At 40.8% G+C, this 21,385-nt stretch overlaps 1 protein-coding gene across 1 annotated transcript in view; it reads right to left on the bottom strand.

The window, feature by feature from the left end:
- Positions 1-3,430, bottom strand: part of LOC112118973 (cytosolic carboxypeptidase 6) — a 1,367,858-nt gene extending 1,364,428 nt beyond the window's left edge. The window contains exons 1-2 of the mRNA XM_026651876.1: positions 3,358-3,430; positions 877-996 (exon numbers count right to left, since the gene is read on the bottom strand). Of these exons, the coding sequence (XP_026507661.1) occupies positions 877-996; positions 3,358-3,430 (193 nt within the window). The remainder of the gene's footprint in view (positions 1-876; positions 997-3,357) is intronic.
- Positions 3,431-21,385: the final 17,955 nt, after the last annotated feature.

Here is a 21,385-nt window from a genome sequence, read left to right as displayed (position 1 = left end):
GGATCAGTACCATTCTTGGGATTCTTTTTGTTCCTAATGTACTTTAAAAGCACCTCCTTCTTATTGTCCTTAACTCTGTTGGCCATAGATTTCTCCTTATGTCCTCTTGCTTCCCTTATTGATTATCTGCAATTCCTAGCTTCTGATTTATATTCATTATTACAAACGTATTATTGCTTCCATTTGTTTGTTTTGTTGTTGTTGTTGTAATAGCTACCCTTATTTCCACTCTAAGCCGGGCTAATTTTTTAAAGCAGTGTGGCCTTTTTTCTCAAATGTGGTTTTTTGGGGCATCTAGTAAAATGTTTATAAAAATTAACAATTATAGTATCATTCACATTTTTCTGTTTAAATTTTTTCTGCCTACCGATTTGGCTCATAATTGTTTTCAGTTTTGTGAAAATGGCACTTTTAAAGCATTAAGTAGATATATTAATGGTCGGACTTTATTGTGTTTGCACATAACAAACGTGATCGAATCATGATCACTTATACCTAAGCTACCACTAATTTTTAGGTCCATGATCAATTCCTCTTTATCTGTCAAGACCAGGTCTAATATAGAATTCCCCATGTTGGATGCAACACTTTTTGAGGTAGAAAGTTGTCATCTATAATATTTAGAAATTCCAAGGATGTTTTAGTACTGGTAGCAGGAGACCCTCCTTGTATTTTAAACATTACATTTTCCATTTTTGTCCATCTCACAAGGCCATGTGGTGACAGACAAAAAAGAAAAAATGTCAGAAATTTGAAGAGACTGAAAAGCTGAGAGGGGAAGGGATTTTTGATCGGGCTGCTTAAAATGCTTTGGGTTTTGTTTTTATTAATACCTGTGTAACTCAAATGACTAAGAACATTTCAGAGAGAGGGTACTTTGTGTTACAGATTCAACCACTACCCATTCACTTAAGGTGTGACTGCCCATGATACACATGATATTGAGGATCTCCAGAGATTTTCCAGCATAATCAAGAAAGATCAGATTTGACATTCCTGAGGTTAAAAAAAGAGACGTTTTAATACATCACAAAAGAGGCAAAAACTCAATTTTTTAAAAATCATTTGCAGCTGACCTTTAAGGTTGGATTTGAACAAGTAGCAGCTTGGTGGATCAGTTTTGCAGAGCCTGGATAGGGTGTGGTGAGGAAAAAGTCATAAAGATGCTTCAAAGACAAGCAGATAAATGGGGCATCAAGGATGGAGCAGAAGGGGTGGCATGCAAGGTGATAAGAGACTAGGTTGGTAGGCGGGCATAAAGTTATGTCCTTGAAGGTGACGACAAGCAATGTGAACTTGATGCAGAAAAGAAGGGGGAGCCAGTGGAAAAATTCAAAGAGGGGTGTAATGTAGAAAAATTAAGCAGTTGTGCCATTCAGACATACACACAATGTACCTAAGTAACCTCATAATCTTACTATTGTAACCCTCATCCTTCCTCTTTCTCTTTCACTACTATTTATTACTCTCATTGGTTTAATAATGTTTAAAACTAGATTGTGTTGGGACAGTATTTGCTGTGTGCTCTATAACGCATCTAGCACACCGTCATGGATTTATTCTGTTATTATTAGTCATGGGAAAAATCAAAACGTAGCAAGTCTGGGAAGGTCAAGCTATGTCTGCCCTCACAATATACGTAACTTTAGAATAAATCAAAAGCTGTGCTAAGGCAACTGATACAAAATCTGAGACAGGGTGCCTGCAAAACTTGGATCAAGTTGTGCCCAAACATGCAACAAGCCAACTCATTTTATTCCTGAAAATATTTTTTAATTCCACATTAAGAGCATTTTTTGAAATATTTGTTCTTCATAAATATGGTCCTGTTGGGGTAAATATTGTATAATTATATAGAGTAAATATCAGCCTCAAGCTACCCAGTTGAGAAATTACAGACATAGGGGCAAATTACTCACAGCACTGGTGTAGTGTTGAAGCAACTTGTGACTACAGAGCTGAGGGGGCTGGTTTGGTCCCTGGGTCAGGCTAACTTGTGCTTCCCATGCCATAGCCCCTATGAAACTTGAAGCAGGAGATTGATAGGGCACAGGACCACCCTGGTCACACTCCTCCAGCCTGCTCCTGAGACAGGGGTTTCTGTGGGAGCAGTGCAAATCTTTCACAAGGCAAACCACAGCGTGGGCTTACGAAAATAGTCTCTGAATCTCATCCATACTCTACAGAAAAAGAAGAATCTCTGGGGTAAAGTCAGCACTGTGGACCGAGGAAATTTTCCCTAAAGACACTGAAGTAAACCTCTACTTTACAAACAAGAATGTTTTATACCTTTGCAGGACATAAAGAACCTTGTTTTTTAAATTCTCAGAGAACTATCCCTTCGCACAATAAAACTGCACTTTATCTATCTGGGAAAGATGAAGGGCTGAGTCAGCTCTGCTGGGATTTGAACATGTGGGTCAAGACAGTTTAGGAATTTCAAACATGAAATGTATGCTAACCTAGAAAAAATGTTTTATACTATTCAGGGCCAGCCTGGGTACCAGTAGATTCTGTGACTTCAGGGAATCCCTAGTACCCAGGGCCCCTTGCTGGTAAAAGGGCCTACAGGTAGTTACTAATTGTGCAACTTTGGGGGAAAAAGCCATTGTTCAGATGTTTCGAGAGCCCCATATGATCTCAAGCCTCTCATGGAAGCAGTGACTACCATGACCATGCTTAATAAGAAAATGAAGTAAAAATATATCTTGTGTGCTCTTTACATTGATTTCCTTTATGTTATCTTTTCAGCATCCTAGAATCTTTATATATTGGTACTGTAAGTTTCAAGACTGTGTCTCATGTATTTGTTTTCATGCACTGTATTTTCAGATTGCATAAAGCCTAAATTTTCCTCCTACCTTCTACATTCTTTCTAGCCTTTCATCTATTGAGTAAAAGTCCTTAAAGATGCAGCTCAGTGAACATTTTAAGAAGGTGACCAGGACCTAGTGCTGCCTTAACCATTGATTGTTGTCCTGAAAAACTGATTACTGGCCCTATAACTGAAAAGGAGTTGTTCAGGGAAAAAAGCAACTCATAATAGGTTTAAGGCCTATGTATAATTTCTAATACAAACAAAATTATGTTTTTATTTGTAATTACAGTTTCTTTACATTCCAGTGGTACCATAAAAGGTGGAGTAAATCACGGTTAGACACTCACTAAAATTATAGCAGGAGTTTACTTTAAAACAGCAATGGACTCTAAGGGTGCATCCACACTCAGCAGAAAGATGTCTTCTTAGCAGGTGTTAACTAACACATGCAAAAATCCTAGTGAAGACAAAACAGTTTGTAGTTTTTACAAGTTAGCAGGTCGGAAAAAAAAAATACTAGAGGGGAGCCTAGGGTTTACCTTGAATTGCTAACATGTTAAAATTACAAGGGTCTATCTTCTCTAGTATTGTACCTTGTTTTAGTTGCCACATGTTCGCTTGCACATGGTAAACTCTTTTTTTCCCCATTGAAGACAAGAAGAGTGCATATTGTTGAATGAAATAACTTTACATCAATGTAAACTACATGTACTGAATGTGATCCAATTTTTAAAAATCACAGGGGTACTTGGTACTTCTAATATGATTAGAAAGTCATTGTATCAAGAGCAAAGTTCACATTTATTTTTTAAATCAGTTTGAATGTTTCACTACATAAAGTGCATTTCATGCCTCTTTAATATCAATATTTTGTCTAGCTAATGTCATACTTATAATTTATATTTTAAATTTAAATCATTGTGATTACCAAAGTTATTCTCCCTTTTTCAACTGGCATTGCTGACAAATGTGTATTCAGTATGGCATACTCCCACCCTAACTCCCCTCCTCCTGAGGGCAGAGTCTCTGGTAAAAGTGACTGATCATGTATCTTATTAAAAGTTTGCATCCAATATATCTTTTTACATTCTAGAGCTTCACAACCAGCAATCATTACACAAACACTCCCCACCCCCACCCCTTCCCTTGCAATAGGTTAGTAGCTGTGGAAAATCCTTAAATTTGGCCCTTAAGGCAACTACCATATATATTTGATTAGAAGCCATATGATGTATTACATTTAATTACTTCCCAATACAGCTTGAAATCAAGGATAACTTTAAAATGAGGACACCCCTATAGAAGTAAAAGTACTCTCCCCTACAGATTAGATAGTAAAACAACACGGTAAAAATGTATTTACTAATTAAGCGTGACTTCTAAATGAAGATATATGGTGTAAAACAGATGGACTAATGTTTTGGCTTAATCAACAAAGCCACTATGATTGGCATGAGGGAATATTTCTGTTTGTCGTTTCACATCCCTTTCCTTGCATTTTTTGCAAAATGTTGCACTATCACTTTTGAGATGATTAATTAACTTAGCTTGTGCGGCGGGTGCACAATGAACATCACTATACCAGACAAAGGAAGCTGACTTGGATCTAATCTATTTGAAGGGGTTCCAAAATAGGGCTTTAAAAGTGTCCCTGTAGATGGTTCCACAGAAGCAGCAGATCCAGAATAAGGACCTTAGAAGTAAAAACTCCTGAAACCTTATCTATAGAGTCACAACTGGGACTTGCCCCATAATACCAGTACTGTCTAGTATCATATCCCTTTCCGTAAGTTACAATATCATACTCTGAACAACCCTTCCTGAGAACATCAGTGGTCTCTCTTGAAAATAACCTTCTATAGTGTATATTTTAGGTACTTATAAATACAGTATTGGTATTACTGTAGTATTTAAGCACCTCTCCATCTTTCATGCGTTTATCCTCACAATATCTTTGTGAGGCAAAGTAGTATGAGCATCCTCCCAGTTTTACAAATGGAAAACCTGAGGTACAGAGACTCATTTAAGTAACTTGCCCAGGATCACACAGGCAGCCTGTGGCAGAGCCAGGAATTGAACCCAGAGTATCAATGTCGCAGTCTAGTTCCTAACATCTGGACCATCTTTTCTTTCCATATTTACAGCCTTTTAAAATAAGCACACACAGCCAACCAGTGACCTAGTGAGTGAAGGAGTGCACTTCAGTTTTACAAAGTGGGCAGGATTTAAAACAAGAACATATGCCCATTAATTAAGGCCTTCACAAAAAACATTTACTGTAATCTGGTGATTTTGTTGAGGGGAAATCTTTACTCCGGCCACATTTATTGGGGGTATAAACAATGTCCAATTCTACAAGCTAATTAAACAGCAGGTCTAAGGTAATATAGAGTTTTGCCTGCATGACTGGGATATAAGGTTTATAATCCATTCCATTATAGGACAAAACCCACAAGAACAAATATTTTGTCTATTCAAAAAAGTCAATTATGCCATTCTTTAAGTAATAACATGTTCCAGAGGTCAAAGTGGCATTGTTTAAAACAATCTAACCACTTTTCTTTAGTGCTTGAAGCTTGACAGCCATTCAATGTTGATTAAGCAACTGACGGCAGCAGAACCAGCCAGAAAAGAGAAGATTACACCCCAGCATACAGCACCAGACTGGAGCTCATTTCTTATTAAATTATGAGCCCATTCTTCTGAAGTTCTCAGCACCCTCACACCCATTGACTTCTGTGAGCGCAGAATCTTGAGGAATCTGAGCCTGGGAGGTCATATCTTGTTTTACCTTGAATTAGTTGACAAGATCCCTTTAAGACAAGTAAACCTGATTTAAAAGAAATATATAGTATATTTTGATGTGGTTTATGAAACTGAAACAAATTAGAGGACAAATCAAACCTCTATGCAGAAATATCCATACAGGCATCCGGAAACCCTGACAAGTTCACCTTGTTAAGTTTCCTCAGAATTATTCCAACAGAATAGAGCTGAGGGGTCCATCCCAAAACCCCCAGAGATCACAGGGGTAAAGGGCCATCTCTGTGGAGACCCCGAGCCTCTGCATCAGCTATGGGACACTGTGATTCTACCCTCAGTCCCTGGCAGCACATTTGCACTGGAACCATGTTGCCAGGGTCATTCCAGTTGGCAACTCCCCAGAGCAAAGGAGCCTCTGCTATTTTAACTTTTCTCTTGCTTGTCCCTTGAGTGATGGGGTAATGGGTGCCATCTCCACTATAGCCCTGCCTATTCCTTCACTCTAATCCACACCTACCTGCTCACAATTCCCTCCTCCCCCCTGCCCCATGGATTCCTGAACACATTAATATTTTTCTGTGGGATACAGGGGACCAGAAAAATAGGCTTACAGAGGTGGCTGATACTCCCACCTTTCTGTTTGGAGAGGGAGATCTCTGTCCACGGAGGACCCTCCAGCTTGATTTTTAGGGTACACAAATCTCTCTTAAAGTGTCCTACTCCAGCTGAAGCCCATGAAAGCTCTTCTGATTTTAATGTGGACCATACTGAGACCTACATTTGTTTTGTAAAATGGTTTTAGTGCAGAAACTAAAGTACGTTTGCTGTAATCCCCAACATTGGCCCTATCACAGGGTTCATTCACTGCTAGGGCCTCTTCTTTCTGGCTGCTCTTGGGAATCAGCTCTTTCGAGGTCCAACACCCCTTGTACTGCTCACTGCTGATCTCTCTCCCACAGTCTCTGCAACTCAGGGTGTTCCCTTTTCATGGCTTGACCCTCTGGCCAGGAAACACATTTGTTTCCTCCCTAGTAGCTGGTAGGGGAACCTGGGCCCCCACTCTACTCTGGGCTTCAGCTCACAGACCCTCTACTCAGCAGCCAAGGTCTGTTCCCTCTTAGACTTTGCTGCCTCTCCCTGAGCCTCTTCCATACCTTCTGGATCTCTCCCCTTCTCTGGGTTTGTCAGCCTCACAACTCTCTCCTCCCTGGGAGTAACTGTAGATTAACTGCTGCTATAGCTCCAAACACACCTCCCCTTTCCTAGCTACAGACAACTTCCCTACAGCCCCTTTTTACTTTCAGCTCCCTGGCTTTATAGAAGCCCTGTCTGTTCCTGCACAGGTGAGCTTCCCCTAATTAGGGCTTTCCTCTCAGCATTATTTCTCCCAGCTTGTAGCATAATAGGTTAATTGACCCATCAGGCCTCCATTAACCCCTTCAGGGCAAGTGTGCCATGGACACCCCATCACAGGCCCTCAAGCGACTTCAGTTCTGTGAGTTGGGTGTATACTGAGCAATGGTATATAAATATACTCAAATTCTAATTTTTTAAAAATATCCTTTTAAAGTACACACAATTTTCTCAAAGAACAAATGTCTGCAACAATCCAGGTGGAAAATCTAGCTTCAAAAGAATTTTTTTAAAGCTGTATCCTTTAACAAAATGTCATACCGAGCACTAGGTATATAAATGTACTCAAACCTTAAACATTTTGCAATAATTTTTAACTTTTTAATAATTTCATTTATTGCATTTTAGATTCAAAAGTTACAAGAACAATTTCAAAGAAAAAGACAACTTCAAAAGCATGATACAACCAAAAGACTATACAGGATGAAAGAACAAATGCGAGGAGGATCAAGACCTTACAGTGAGATCAGCTATTAGCTAATTAAACATGTGAATAAAATACAGCATATTAAACAGAAGCACTATTGGTGATGGGCAATCTGTTAGGCAAACAAATGATAGTAGAATTTTTTTCACATCTTTAGAGAGAAACATTATTGATCTTAATATGATTCACTGTGACATAAAAGAGATGAAATAAATCAATGTCTACTAACTAAAGGACCCTGTCAATCTGATGTTTTTAAAAAAAATCTAGTTTCTAATAGATCACCTCTTACAAAGCCTGATCTGAGTTTTTTAAAAAACCTGCATCAGGCTCCAGTAGTGCAGACCCCTACACCTTTGTAGAGTGTCAATAATTTTCTGGGCCTAAGAGCCAGATCCACAAAGGGACATAGGTGCCCAAGTCCCAGTTTTAGGTACCACTGGGTATGCCTCCACGGAGATTAAAAAACCCACAACTGTCCCAAGTCAGCTGACTCAGGCTCATAGGGCTCCAGGGCTGAAAAATTGCTGTGTAGAGGTTCGGGTGCAGGCTGGAGCCGAGCTGTGGGACCCTGCAAGGATGGAGGATCCCAGAGCTAGGCTGCAGCCCAAGCCCGAACATCTACACAGCAATTTTTATTCCCCCCCACCCCCAGCTTGAGTCAGCTGACCCGGGCCAGCTGTGGCCATGCCGCAGGGCTTTTATCCTAGTGTAGATGTACCCATAGTGATCCACAAAATGCCCATTTGGCTGCTGCCTAATCCTGAAGGCACCTAAACTCACTTGGCACCTAAATTTTCACTGTAAAAGTTCTCTGAAAGCCTATATTTCTGCCTCTGAGAGTACATACTGCTCCCTCACTCTAAGCATCTGGACACCTATCTCATCCCTATGCCCCAGCCTGATCTTCAAACCAGGAGAAGAAAGGCAGAGGGATTGATGCCAGTCTTCCCCATAGGGCCTAATCTAGTATGAATGCTCAAAGGAGAATGCTCTCCCTTATAATCTTTGGCCCAGTGGCTAAGATACACCTCTACCCCGATATAACGCTGTCCTCGGGAGCCAAAAAATCTTACCACGTTATAGGTGAAACTGCGTTACATCGAACTTGCTTTGATCCGCCGGAGCACGCAACCCCCTCTCCCCCCGAAGCGCTGCTTTACCGCGTTATATCCGAATTCGTGTTATATCGGGTCGCGTTATATCAGGGTAGAGGTGTATTCAATTGAGATATAGGAGACCCCTGTTTAATTCCCCCCTTTGCATGATGAGGTAGCGTCTTGCCTACCATGCTGGCTTTTGTGGTTCCTATTCTTTGGTGTCTATCTCTCCCCGTTCAGTGTATAGGCAGTCTAGGCACCTAACTCAGACTTTGTGATCCCATTGTTGTTCCAGTGATTTTCTAGGCACCTAAAAGTTCCTAAGTGCCTTTGTGGAGCCAGGCATAAATGTATAGGAGAACAGTGAAACTGACTATACACAAAGGGCAGACAAGTGTACGTTTACAAAAATAGATTCTTTTCTATCTAGTCTTTCATTTATAGTAAGCTTATATCTTACCTGTAATTACATAATTTTCAGACAGGAATGTAACTTTCTAGCGTGTTGCAAATGAAATGAGATTCTCAGATTAAGCAGAATTCTCTGGTTTTCCCTTTGATTTTATAAGAAGTCATTGTAAATCTGTCAGCAAGACTTTAGGTGTGGGAGGATGTTTGGATTTCCGGCATATTGCAACACAGTTCTTGGCCACCGGCAAGAAATTCATTGAAATATCACATATGTGTTTTAAAAAAAATTAAATGAAACCTTTAGACTAGTCTCAGGATTGTTAATTCTAGATAATTAATCAACAACTTTTCCCTAAAATAAAACTAAGTGGGGCTAGCTGAAAGCACTTATTATAAAGGTGCCCTGATGTTCCTCATGCCTGGAATAGTGGCTTACAGATGATGTGAAGCTGTTCCGGGAGGAGTAAAATAAATCCCGCGTAGTATACTGAACAATAGCAGTTGGTGTCTAGAGTTCCTGGTATGAATCAGCCCATTGTTCCCTAACCTTAATATTTCTTTCCTGGTCTAGCTTTAACAGTGTTTTGTACTCTATAGCTTTTGTATTAGCTAACTAATCTTACAAGTAAATCCTAATATCTTTTACATTGCCTATGTTTTTCATGTACAAACATCTGCCCAATAAATCAGACTGCATATCTTTCGATAATTTGTTAATTTTCTTTATAATTTTATTTTCTGTTCATAAACTGATTTTTTCCCAGTCATCTATGTCACCACTCCCACCCATTGTTGTTTGCAATGTTCTTGTAGCTGTGTTGGTCCCAGCACATGAGAGAGACAAGGTGGGTGAGGTAATACCTTTCACTGGAAGTTACCTCATCCATCTCATCTCTCTACTAAAACCAGAGTCATTTTTCATGTACATAAGAATGTAGATCTGACTCACAAGGCAAACAAATGTGCAGATTCTAATTTGGGATGAAAGAGTTTATTCCAGTGTATATGATTTACAAGCAAACAATATATAGTTTATAATTTGGGGTAAAACTATGTGGCTCAGATTTCTTGGAGTTCTTTTTAGCTGGGTTTGGAGGGAGAGATTTATACATATGTAAACTATGAGAGATTCTTGCCTAGGTGATTAACAGTACCCTCATTTAGCCATTTTAGTTTCTGTTCATGGGGAGAGGAATGCCCAACCTTGGCTGATTTGTGGGTCCTTGGACAAAGTGTCTCACATGATGTGAACCATTTTCTTATTGTCTTTATAGGTGGAGCCTATTTTGGGATAAAGAGAGGTGGATAGCTTTTCTATTTTTGTTTGTTTGTTTTGTGGGCCAGAAGGAATGATTAGTTATTAATCATTCAAGCCATATCTATTCCAAATATCCCTTGCATACCCCTAAAAACATACCTTTTTCCCTAGCATAGACTTGTCCTTTGGTGTTAGGCACCGTACTCCTATTGAAATTCAATGGAAATTGGATCCCAGTTGGCTCCTTTGAAACTCCCTCCACAGGACTGTTAGTTAAAACCAAAATTCTTACATCCTCCTCTGTAAATAATGATTCTAAAGTCAGAACTTAACTGACTGTGTTGATGGGGCATTGGGGAACTAAAATCCACCTTACTCTTCTATAGCAGCATGTGCTGTTCCATGGAGCAAAAAATTTAGTCATTAATGTAATCAGATATGAATCAAAGACACCTAGAAAGATACAATTAAGAAAGTAGGTGCCATTTCCACATAAACAAGCACTTTTATTATCCTAACTACACGTTAACGGATACATATTTTTATTAAACAGAACCATTATACTGTATTGTACCAGAAACTTCCATCCTCATCATTGCAAAAACAAAAGATGTTAAACACATTTTGCTTATTTATAGACATTTCCATAGTGCTCATCACAATAGTTCAGTACTATAAATGCCACAAAGGTAAAACTGTGATCTGTAATTGTAAAAGGCCAGTGGGTCCTCAAGCTGTCTCTGGTGTTAGAGAACTTCCCCAGTTCCAGGCAGAGAGCAATAGCATCCTTTATGAACCAGGACTGAAAAATCTATAAGGAGACGATTCCTGTAGAGACAGGGTCAAATCACTAACCAAAAAAAAAAAAAAAAAAAAAAAGTTGAGTGTCTTCCTCTTGGACTCTACTCACAATCTAGAGTGCTGAAGAAAAGTACAGACAACCTTTTATATTGTAGACTTTGCCAGCCTATCCCTCTACATGTCATAATGCATCTGAAGGTGTGGACTGATGCTGAGAAAAATAAAATAACATGACTTCCCAACCCTTATATCTCAGAAGCAACATTATGATCAGTGCCCTGTACACTCCACAGCACATTGGGACTGTATTCTGCAGCAAAACACCCTATATTTCATGGCAATCCCTACTTTCCTCAGCTACTTTAAAAGTACTCTATTGCCATGAAACACTCTTAATTCCCAGCTTTGCCACCCTCACACAAAAACACACATTTATGGTTCATAGTTGAAAATACTCATTGATGAAAAATTCATCAATGATTATATTCAAGGATTTTTGTTTTCCCACTACGGTCTTCAGATAGCTGGGTCCACTCTCTGGCTCTTGGCTCCTGCAATGTTGTGTAAGCAGCCCAGCTCAGAACCTCCTTCTCCCCACGCATTCCAAGGAGATGGGGAAGCTTGTATCAAGCTTCAGAAGCCCATCTCTCCAGCAACCCAGGCCTTGGCTGCTGCGCTATTTTCTATGCATCCCATCTTGCTAGCCTATGTTTCTGGATTCCTCCCACTCCCACTGCATGGTTGCAGACTAAACTCCAGTTCTGGCTTCCTGACCACCCGCTGCCTGGCTTCATGGAACATGCACTGTATTCCAATTAACTGTCCTCTGTGGGGAAAGCTAAAAAGGAAGATGCAGGCAGCTCCTGGTAGGGCCAGGAGACAGTAAGCAAATGTCAGGTGCCTGGGGTCAGCAAAAAAAGCTGAATTACGTAGCTTCTTCAAAAAATGTGGAGTTCCAGAATCATGGAGTCTATGGGGCCTTGAATGCAATGAATGGGGCAATGAACGCCTTTGAAGACTATTGTTTCAGGCTCTCTGCAGACTCAGACAAGCATCCCTGCTCAATTTGGATTTTTAAAATTCTCTCCACAGTCACGAGAGAGAAAAAAAATTTAAATTAAAAAAATTAAACCTGAGATTCTGGAGTGGCAAAGGGTGAATTCTGCAACACATTCTGCAGCTGCAGAATACACAGGGCCCTAATTATGATGGGCTACACCAGCCTGGATGCCAATCACTAATGCAGAGACTGTCACAGAGGTATCAAAAGTGCTAATTTAATCTCAAACACAGGTCCTGTTAACTCTTAACCAAAAGTCTACAGTATCAAAGTTTACAAGATCTTCATTATATTCTGCCACCTTTCTCTTCTGAGATTCTAGACATTTTCCCCTTAGAAATTTTCCAGATCAGGCACCTTATCAAAGAGGAATTCTATCTTTTTTCTTTCATGTTGTAGTTAAATCATCAGTGTTTTAGCTGTGGTAGATCAATTGTCTTCTGCACTCAGCCATTTGTCAGTTCTTTGTTTCATCTAGTCATTCATCAACTGCATCTCTCTTTTTCTCCATAATTGAAATCTGGCCTACAAGTTCATACATGCTCCTTTGTCAATTGTAGCCCACCAGTTCCAGCATATTTCCTGGATAATTTGCTGTGATGAAAAATCAGAAACAGAAGTATGTTCTGTCATATAACATTGTGAAGAAATATGAATTTAGAAGTCTTTGGAGCCACCTCAGTAAAAACAGGATTTTAATGGGACAAAAATTAGGAATTTTGAAGCTGGTTTCCATTGCAACCTTAACTCTGCTCCCCTATGAATATGTTGGAATGGAACCACACTTTCTCAGCATTATTCCTTCAGTAATACTGTGTAAATATGTTGGACTGTGCACTGTTTTATGTTTGTTACTCTTTTTCAGTAAGGTTGAAATGCTGACATGTAGAATTTAGCATTATTCAAGTGATTTGATCATATGATAGAAGACCCTGTTGTAATGCACACACAGAGACAAAATTAAGATTGTTGTGGGAAACTTGACTTTAAATTCTCTAACTTTTATGCAATTAAAATTTCAACCTTAATGTTATGTCAAAATAGGATTTTGTAACTATTCAAAATACATAACATAATTAAGTATCTAACCATAACTAGGAGTGCATTTCTGGGCAACTATAGTATGTCTTGGTGGTGTTAACGAGGTATGGCCAAAGGCCAAGTGACTTTGAGCACCTGAGAAATGCAATGATCTTCCCGAAGTGCACTAACATAACCTGGTGTGTCAATAGGGAAAACAGTTTGAATCTGTGCATTTTCTGCTCACTAGAGATATAGATATTACATCATTAACCGCCAATCAGAAAGGTCTAGCTGTAAACAAAGTTGAAATAATTTCTCATTAATGCATGAATCTAAATAATCTAGCTAAATAATACTAACCAAGGTATGATGCATAATGAAGGAAAAACCTGTATCACGGGGGGAGATGGTCACACATGAGCTCCAGTTTGAGAAATAGCATCAGTAGACTGTTTCAGAAGAATTGCTGCAAACAAACTGCCTGAATACACTTGAACCTGAAGAAAAAAATATAGTGACCTGTCACGATCCACCTCTCTCAGCATCTCATGCCCAGAAGCACCTGCCATGTTGGTTGCAACTAATGGTTAAAGTAGATTAAACCAGGAGGGAGGAGGAGCTCTCATTGCACCAGCCCAGGAAGAGTGGGAGCTGTGAAAAAATGCTGTTCATCCAGATGAGGGAGGGATTGGGGAGCTCCCCTCTGCTGTAACCTCTAATTGCAACATAAACCCACTGCATGTATCAAAGAGAACAAGCTGCGTTTAAGAGACTTACTAGGATCTCTTAATGTCAGAATTGCTTAAAGGAAGAGGTAACTTTGTGCTCCTGGGTGGGGATTGAACCTGCAACTTCTGGGCTTAAAATATGAGCATCTATTGCCTTAGCTAAAAGATCTGTTCCTGTTAGCCAAAGCTGTAGGAGGCTCATCAACCTCTACCAGTGGCCCAGCCATAACCAGTGCGGGATAGAACACCACATTGTATGGTGAATTACAAAGACCACCTTGACTAGGGTGAAATAAAAATGGGGATCATTGAACTAGAGACAGGGCCATCCTTAGGCATACGCAGCATACACGGCTGCGTAGGACACCGGAAAATTTGGGGCACCATTCCACTTGCTGGCCGCGGCTGGAATCCTCTCTTCCCTGTCCCCTCCCTCACTCGCTCCTTAGCCGGCAGGCTGAGGGCTCCAGCCTCTGGCTCTGCTGCCCCAGTCCCGGGGAGTCCAGAGCAGCGTGGCTGGTCACTGGCAGTGCGGCGGCCTGGCCCACTGCTGCCCAGAGCGGAGTCCCTCCCTGGACCTTGCCTACCCGCGCCACTCGGTCTCTGGCAGGGGCTGGGCTGGGGCCAGTACAGGAGGAGCAAAACTTCCATGTGAGTCAGCGGGGGGGAGGGGCAGGCTGAACGAGAGAGGGAGGGAGGACTTAAAGTGCCAATGTGCTCACTGTCTCTCACACTTCCCTAACACACACACACACAGTCTCTCTCACCCACTGTCTCTCACTCATAGACTGGCTCTCACAGCCACATACACTCTACTTCTCATGAGGCTACGTCTTCACTACAGGGGGGGGTCGATTTAAGATACGCAAATTCAGCTACGCAAATAGCGTAGCTGAATTCGACGTATCGCAGCCGACTTACCCCGCTGTGAGGACGGCGGCAAAATCGACCTCCGCGGCTTCCCGTCGACGGCTCTTACTCCCACCTTCGCTGGTGGAGTAAGAGCGTCGATTCGGGGATCGATTGTCGCGTCCTGACGGGACGCGATAAATCGATCCCCGAGAGGTCGATTTCTACCCGCCGATTCAGGCGGGTAGTGTAGACCTAGCCCAAGTCACAGTCCCCCAACACACAGTCACACACACACACACACACTGGCTCTCTCTGGCTCTCTCACACGCACTGGCTCTCTCACACACACATACATACACACACACACACTCCATTGTGCACACACATACACACTTGTATTATTATTGTTGTTATTACTGCTTGGTACTTCCTGTCAAAATGCTCGTGGTGAGCCAGGAGTGGCGAGGGGCTGCAGGAGAGCTGTGGGCTCTGGCAGGATGCAGCCCCCATGTGACAGTGCGAAGCCTGCCTTGAGCCACTGCCGCAGTGTCTGCTGCGTACAAAGCTCGGTGTGTGTCAGCAATGGGGGGGATTCTGGGAATCGACAGGCGGGGGTGGTGGCTGTGCCCCCTTGACGCACTGGGGTCAGCAGCGCTGGCTGGGGACCGCCTTCAGTGGAGCATAGGGGCACCAGTTTAATAATACTGCGTAGGGCCCCATAAATCCTAAGGATGGCCCTGAGGAGAGGATAGATAATATGGATGCTTGGATGGAGTGAATGTGTCTGGAATAAGCACAAGATACACTGAACAGAACTTGCAAAAAAATTTTAGAGGAACTCATAAAAGATTGAAGCAACCAACTTGGCGATGAGTGGTGGTGACTTTGGTGGTGACTTTCAATCTGGACAGCAAAGATGATCCTCTTTATATAGAAGGGCACTATAAAATTCCCGTGAAAAACGGAAGGATCGCCATTACATTCAAGGACCAATGTTATGGTTTGAAAAGTGCAAGCAAGAACGGATCCCCAAAGTACCCAGAGTGGGGAAAATAATCAAGCACTGAGTTTCATAAGAAAATAAGAACGGCCACACTGGGTCAGACCAAAAGTCCATCTAGCCTAGTATCCTGTCTTCCAACAGTGGCCAGTACCAGGTGCTCCAAAGGGAATGAATAGAACTCAAGTAGTGTAACAATGTAACTGAGGACAGACTGGCTCAAAATCATTTCAATTTTTGTGTGTGGCTGTGAGGTCTGATCTTTTAAGCTGTCCCTAATTAAGTACTGTTTGGTTTCAGCAGTATGCTAAGAGAGTTTTTCAGCTTGTCCTCCGTACATACTGCACATTAAGTACTTATTTAACTTATATATATGAATATTGATTGAAAAGAGACCATATATGAAGTCTATGTGTAAATATGAACATGGCCAACCCATTCTAATATGCCATTATAGGCTCATGCACATCTATAGCTCACCAGAAGTGTAGAATATAGGTCAAAATCCTTAGCAGATAAATGCCTAATCCAAGATAAACATTAATAAATCCAAAAATGAGATTAGGACTTTACCTTAAATATCCAATAAACTGTGTGAAAAAACAACTGAATGACTCCTACTGACTCAGTAAAATATCTGTGAAGCATTTTAAAAATATAGGGGAAAATAGTTATATGAAAAACAGATACAGTATTACTACTAAAAATCGGGCCAATCAGCACCCAGGAGCTTGATCCAGACTTTCCCAATTTTAAAGAGTCTTGGATGTGCTGTTCCTAATTGGACGAATTTCTAAATGCTACTTTTCCTTTGGGATGTTGTATATGATATAAATATTGAATATTTGCTTCAGAATGCTGAAGGACTGCTAAATGCTGGGTCCTCTAGATTTAAGACAAAACTATGAGAAAACTATCTACTTTGTGAAATAAGTGTTTTATTTACCTCCTTATCACTCCTACTATTCTGAACCCGAGTAAACCAGCAGGACCCCTTAGGAACAAATCACTCAATGGGATCCACTCAGTTTACATTTCCTTGCTCTTGCTGACATCTGATAGTTAGCTAAATTATTATTAAATATTTGTATGATGCTTTACAAAAATAAAAACACATATGATAGTCAACCATTCTCATGGTCAGAGTTGGACAAAAAATGTGGGGAGGAAAATTGTGACATTTTGCCCCCTTTTTTTGTTGAAATTTGAAATTAGAATTTTAGACAAAAATGTTCATGGCACATTGAAAAATTTGGACAAGCCCTAATCATGACACAAGTCCACCAACTAAAAAATGAGCTGCTGTCATGAAATCAAATGCTACATGTAGATAACATTTAGAAGATTTTTCTTCAGTAACAACAAGTCTAAAACCAATCTTACCTTAAAATGAAATGTGTTCCTTTAGATTTCATGGTTTTTTTAAATCTTGCATGACCCAACAAATAGGTAAAATGCAATAAAAGAAAACCTCTGTGAGTGAAACTACACATAATTCTGAGTTCCACTAGTATAATAGACCACTTGAGTTTCACACTCATAGTTCCTCTCTTTGTCCATTGGCTTTTGTGGGAGTTTTGACTGTACTAAGAATTAAAGTTCACTACTGAAGTCCTCAAAATATTTGATGTGTGTATAGTTTATAGCTCACAGTTGCAAAGACAAGAATTGTAATGAGCTTCCAAGCTTGCCTTAAACTTGTAGAGTATTCTCTCTTTTTTGCTTAAAACACACCCAAATAGTTTTTTTAGATTGCATTTCCTATTCACACTAAAATTGTGTGGTATGCATAAATGGCATAATGATTTGGGGTATATTTTTAATATATAATTTGTTCATTGTGCTCTAATAGCACCATGAAATTTCAAACTCACTATCTAATCTTCCTGCTGTATCAGATGATGGTATCAGCAAAATTTCATACTTTACTATAAGGTTTCAACTGTGAGACAGGTAAGCCAGTTATTGGTAGTAAATCACACCGTTTTCATTCAGTCCAGATTTCTGATATCATATAGATGTATTGTTCGATTGCTCAGTTTAGACAAAGAAATGGGGCGGACTGTGGGAGGAGTAACGCAAATTAAATGCTCAGGTAGAGACGAACATATATAGACAAAGAAACACAGGTGCCTTTCGAATTCAGGTGCACAATGATCACCCAAATCCTTTGCTACTGAATTTGGACTTCATAGGATTTTCATTACCATTCAATACAGGACTTGTTTTCTGAAGGAGGAATGTAAGTTTTCACTCTGTTTCTCATTGTTGTTGCTGTTTTTTGTTATATAAATAAGATACAAAGTCACATTATAAGATTATGAGAGTAAATAAATCTTAAATAGTGAATTTCCAAACTGTTCACTAATAGTATTTAGTCAGAAGAAATATATTAGTTAAAATTTGCATTTCTGTAATTGAACAGCATTTACATTAGTATTTTCTTTTCTATAATGTTAACATAATTTTGAGAAGTACTTGTTTTAGATAGTAAAGAATAATCTTCTAAGATTTTCAGTGTGATATGTAATAAATTTAGTATGTAATACCATACAGATTTAAAATGATATGATCAACTGAATGCATTTCTCTGTAGAATGCTCCTTGGTTGTATGACACTCTCGACCTTTTGTAAATTATTGACAGAAATAGTTTGCTGCAAACAGAATCAGTAAGAATTGTAAAGGACTAAACATAGTTTTGGGGTATTATGTGGAGTTTTTTAATGACTTTCAAGAGACTTTACAAATCCAGGGAAAACAATGAAACGCTAAACGTGAGAGGACTTGAATGTAAACTGGTTTTAGAAAAGCTGTTGTCTAATGGGGTGATGCCTAATCATGTAATGGATTGATGTCCTTCTTGTGGCTGTTATTTGAGGTTAGATTTCTCAATTTTTAAAAATACCAATCCCCCTTCAAAAGAAAGTTATAGAGGCTAAAGGTTGGGAAGGATTTCCATAATTCTGGCTGCCAAAATGCACAGAAAAAAAAAATCAATGCATCCACAAGTATGGCCAAACAACTTCAGATCAGAAAGAAATATTTTGTATTTATTCTCTGTATAATTGTATACGGTAGTTATAACATAATAAAATATTAAAGTATATTGAAAAGGTCAGACTCACTGCCACAAAACAAAAATATGCCTTAACTTGGGCTAAATTCTGCCCTGATAATCACACTTCATATATCCACAGGTTAGAATAATTTATGCATTACTGGGGATGCCACCCTGAACTATTCTTCCATTTTCTACATAAAGTGTATCACAATTTCTCTATGTTTGTGATGTCAAATCTCTAAAACAGGGAGGATTTTGACCGAACTAATAGACAGATTTAGCCAAACAAATAAACTGTTTCTATGCTAATATCTGAAATAGATGGATCTTGATCCAATCTTCAGTAGTGAGTGTAATTCAGTGCCAACGTGATGTGGAATCGTGCATGTGTTTGAGCCTGCATGTATGCATAGTATATAGGGAACAATCTGGCTCTGATAACCCCTCCTACAACTACTTTATTACACAAAGAACTGTGAAAATCAAAGAGCGTAATCAAGTGTATTCCACCACCCTTATCACATGAAGAGATCAAACTACTATTTGCAGGTTACATGTGTAGATCTTCAAAAAGGTTGAGAAGCTAGGGCATTAAACGCTCCACACTTTGTGGTGGAAAGCATACTATGTACGCCACATCATAAAATTTTAAATTTATGGAGACATTCTGTTTTAATATGAAGACTGGCAGGGGTTTTGTTGTTCTTTAATCAGGCTCCTTATGAACAAGTTGCTAAACATGTACATCTTACTACACTTACTGCATTTGTGTTCTGTGTATGCCATGTATAATGTCATTTCTGCCTGTTGAAATTGTAAGCCAAATTCAGCCTTGTTATAAGAACTGTTTTCAGTGGTGGTGTATCCTCTTAAATATGTGCTGAATTTACTCAGATGGTAAGGATAAAAATGACTGCATGAAAAATATAAGGCAAACCTTACATTTAAGGGAAGGCTTCCCACAATGTACTATTTGTGGCATAAGATCATACATTTGTGTCACAGTGTCTCATCCTTTCCTTGAGCATTGCTTGAAAACTGGCTTTTTAACCTACTCAAATGCTTCTTAGTAGATCCTTACAGCACATTAGGCACTAAATAAGGGAAGTCTCTTCAAATATAGGTCAGAGAGAGAAAATATGATCCTATGCAAGGTATGGTTTTGTTGGTTTCTGTTTAGAAATTTTAAGGCACTTAGCACAGAATAAAAATACAAATAGACAGACACTCTGACTGTGGAGAATTGTCTCAAGAGCCAATGGGCCTGGGACTAGCCAGTCCTGTTTGATTACCAGACTTAGTTGGGAATAGGGTCAGGTGATTCCTATAAAAGGCTGAGCGAGCTCAGTTGGAGGGGATGGTGGGAAGCAGCCTCCTGTGGCAAACCCTAGAGCAAGGGGAAAGGCCTCTGCAGCCTGCTTTGGTTAGGTTAGTAAAATAGCATTGCGTTAGAAGAATAAAATTGTGCCCTGAAGGCAGGTTTTGAATGGACTTTCAAGTGTGGTGTCAGCTCTTCCTGTGCTAGGGAGGGAGGCTGGCCAGGAGCTTGTGCGCATGCTACAAACTCCATGGACCCTGAGCAATGTCTGCATGTGTACATTTACCAGTTTTCAGTGCTCATCACTCTCCTGAATCAGGGGCAGTTACTCAACATTGATGTCCACTGGGGAAAATTCTCTTCAGCTGCTGTTCTGCCCACTGATGCCGCCTTCCCTGTTAACTGGCCACCTTGCTCGGATGAAATAAAACCATCATGATTTATTTATTTTTTTTTAATATCACTGCCACAACTCTGAGAAATCATCCCCAGGGAGTCTTCCTAGTAAACATTTTCTCAGCATTTCCCCCTCCCCCCCTTCAGGAGGGCCCACACCTGACTCCAGGGTGTGGAGTGTGTGTGACTCTTTTGTTTTCTCTTCCCTCAACTGACTGCTGGGTTGGAGGCGATTCCCTCACATACACACGCAAACCGCCAGGAGCGGCTAGGAAACTAGCTGCATCATTCAAACCCAACACGGTACAGGTGGGATGGGAAGGGGAATCCGTTGCCCTTGGGAAGGACGCACTGTTAACAGAGACGATTGGGGTGTGGAGAGGGGAGATTTCCCGGGATACCCCCCTCCCCCGGTGACACCCAGAGACTGGACTCTCTCTGCCCCGCCCCAGGCAGGCAAGCGCTGGAACCTCGCGCTGCGTTTGGGCGCGCTCATTCGCCCCCGCCCGCCCCGGGCCCACGTGCTCTCTGCGAACGTTCTGTGGCGTTCCACCTTCCCTCCCTCGCGCCGCCACCCAACACACCCAGCCCGGCGCGTGACGCCCCGCTGCTTTGGAACCTCGCGTCGCTGTCGGCCGCCGAGCCACGTGCGCCCCTGGGCCGCTCTGTCGCCTTCGAGAGCAATCCCCGAGCCTCCCTCCTGCTCACGGCCACCTCCCAAAAATGCGCCTTAAAACCCAGGTAACGCTCCTCCCCCCCCAACTGGCTCTACGGGCGGCCCGTGCCGCGAGTACCCCCCAACCCAGTCCCCTCTGGGTGGGGAGAAAGGGGGCATCTGTATTGATCGACTAACGCCCTCCCACGCAGATACTGGGGTGGGAGGATTTAAAAAAAATATTTATTTGGGGGGAGAGTATGTGGTTTGAAAGCCTGTGCAGATTGAACCTCCCCCCC

This window comes from Terrapene carolina, unplaced genomic scaffold, assembly GCF_002925995.2.
Source record: "Terrapene carolina triunguis isolate 2854851 unplaced genomic scaffold, T_m_triunguis-2.0 Scaffold104, whole genome shotgun sequence".
Taxonomy (NCBI): Eukaryota; Metazoa; Chordata; order Testudines; family Emydidae; genus Terrapene; species Terrapene triunguis.
The sequence above is the reverse complement of the archived record's forward strand: the minus strand, read 5'-3'. Positions and strand labels throughout refer to the sequence as shown.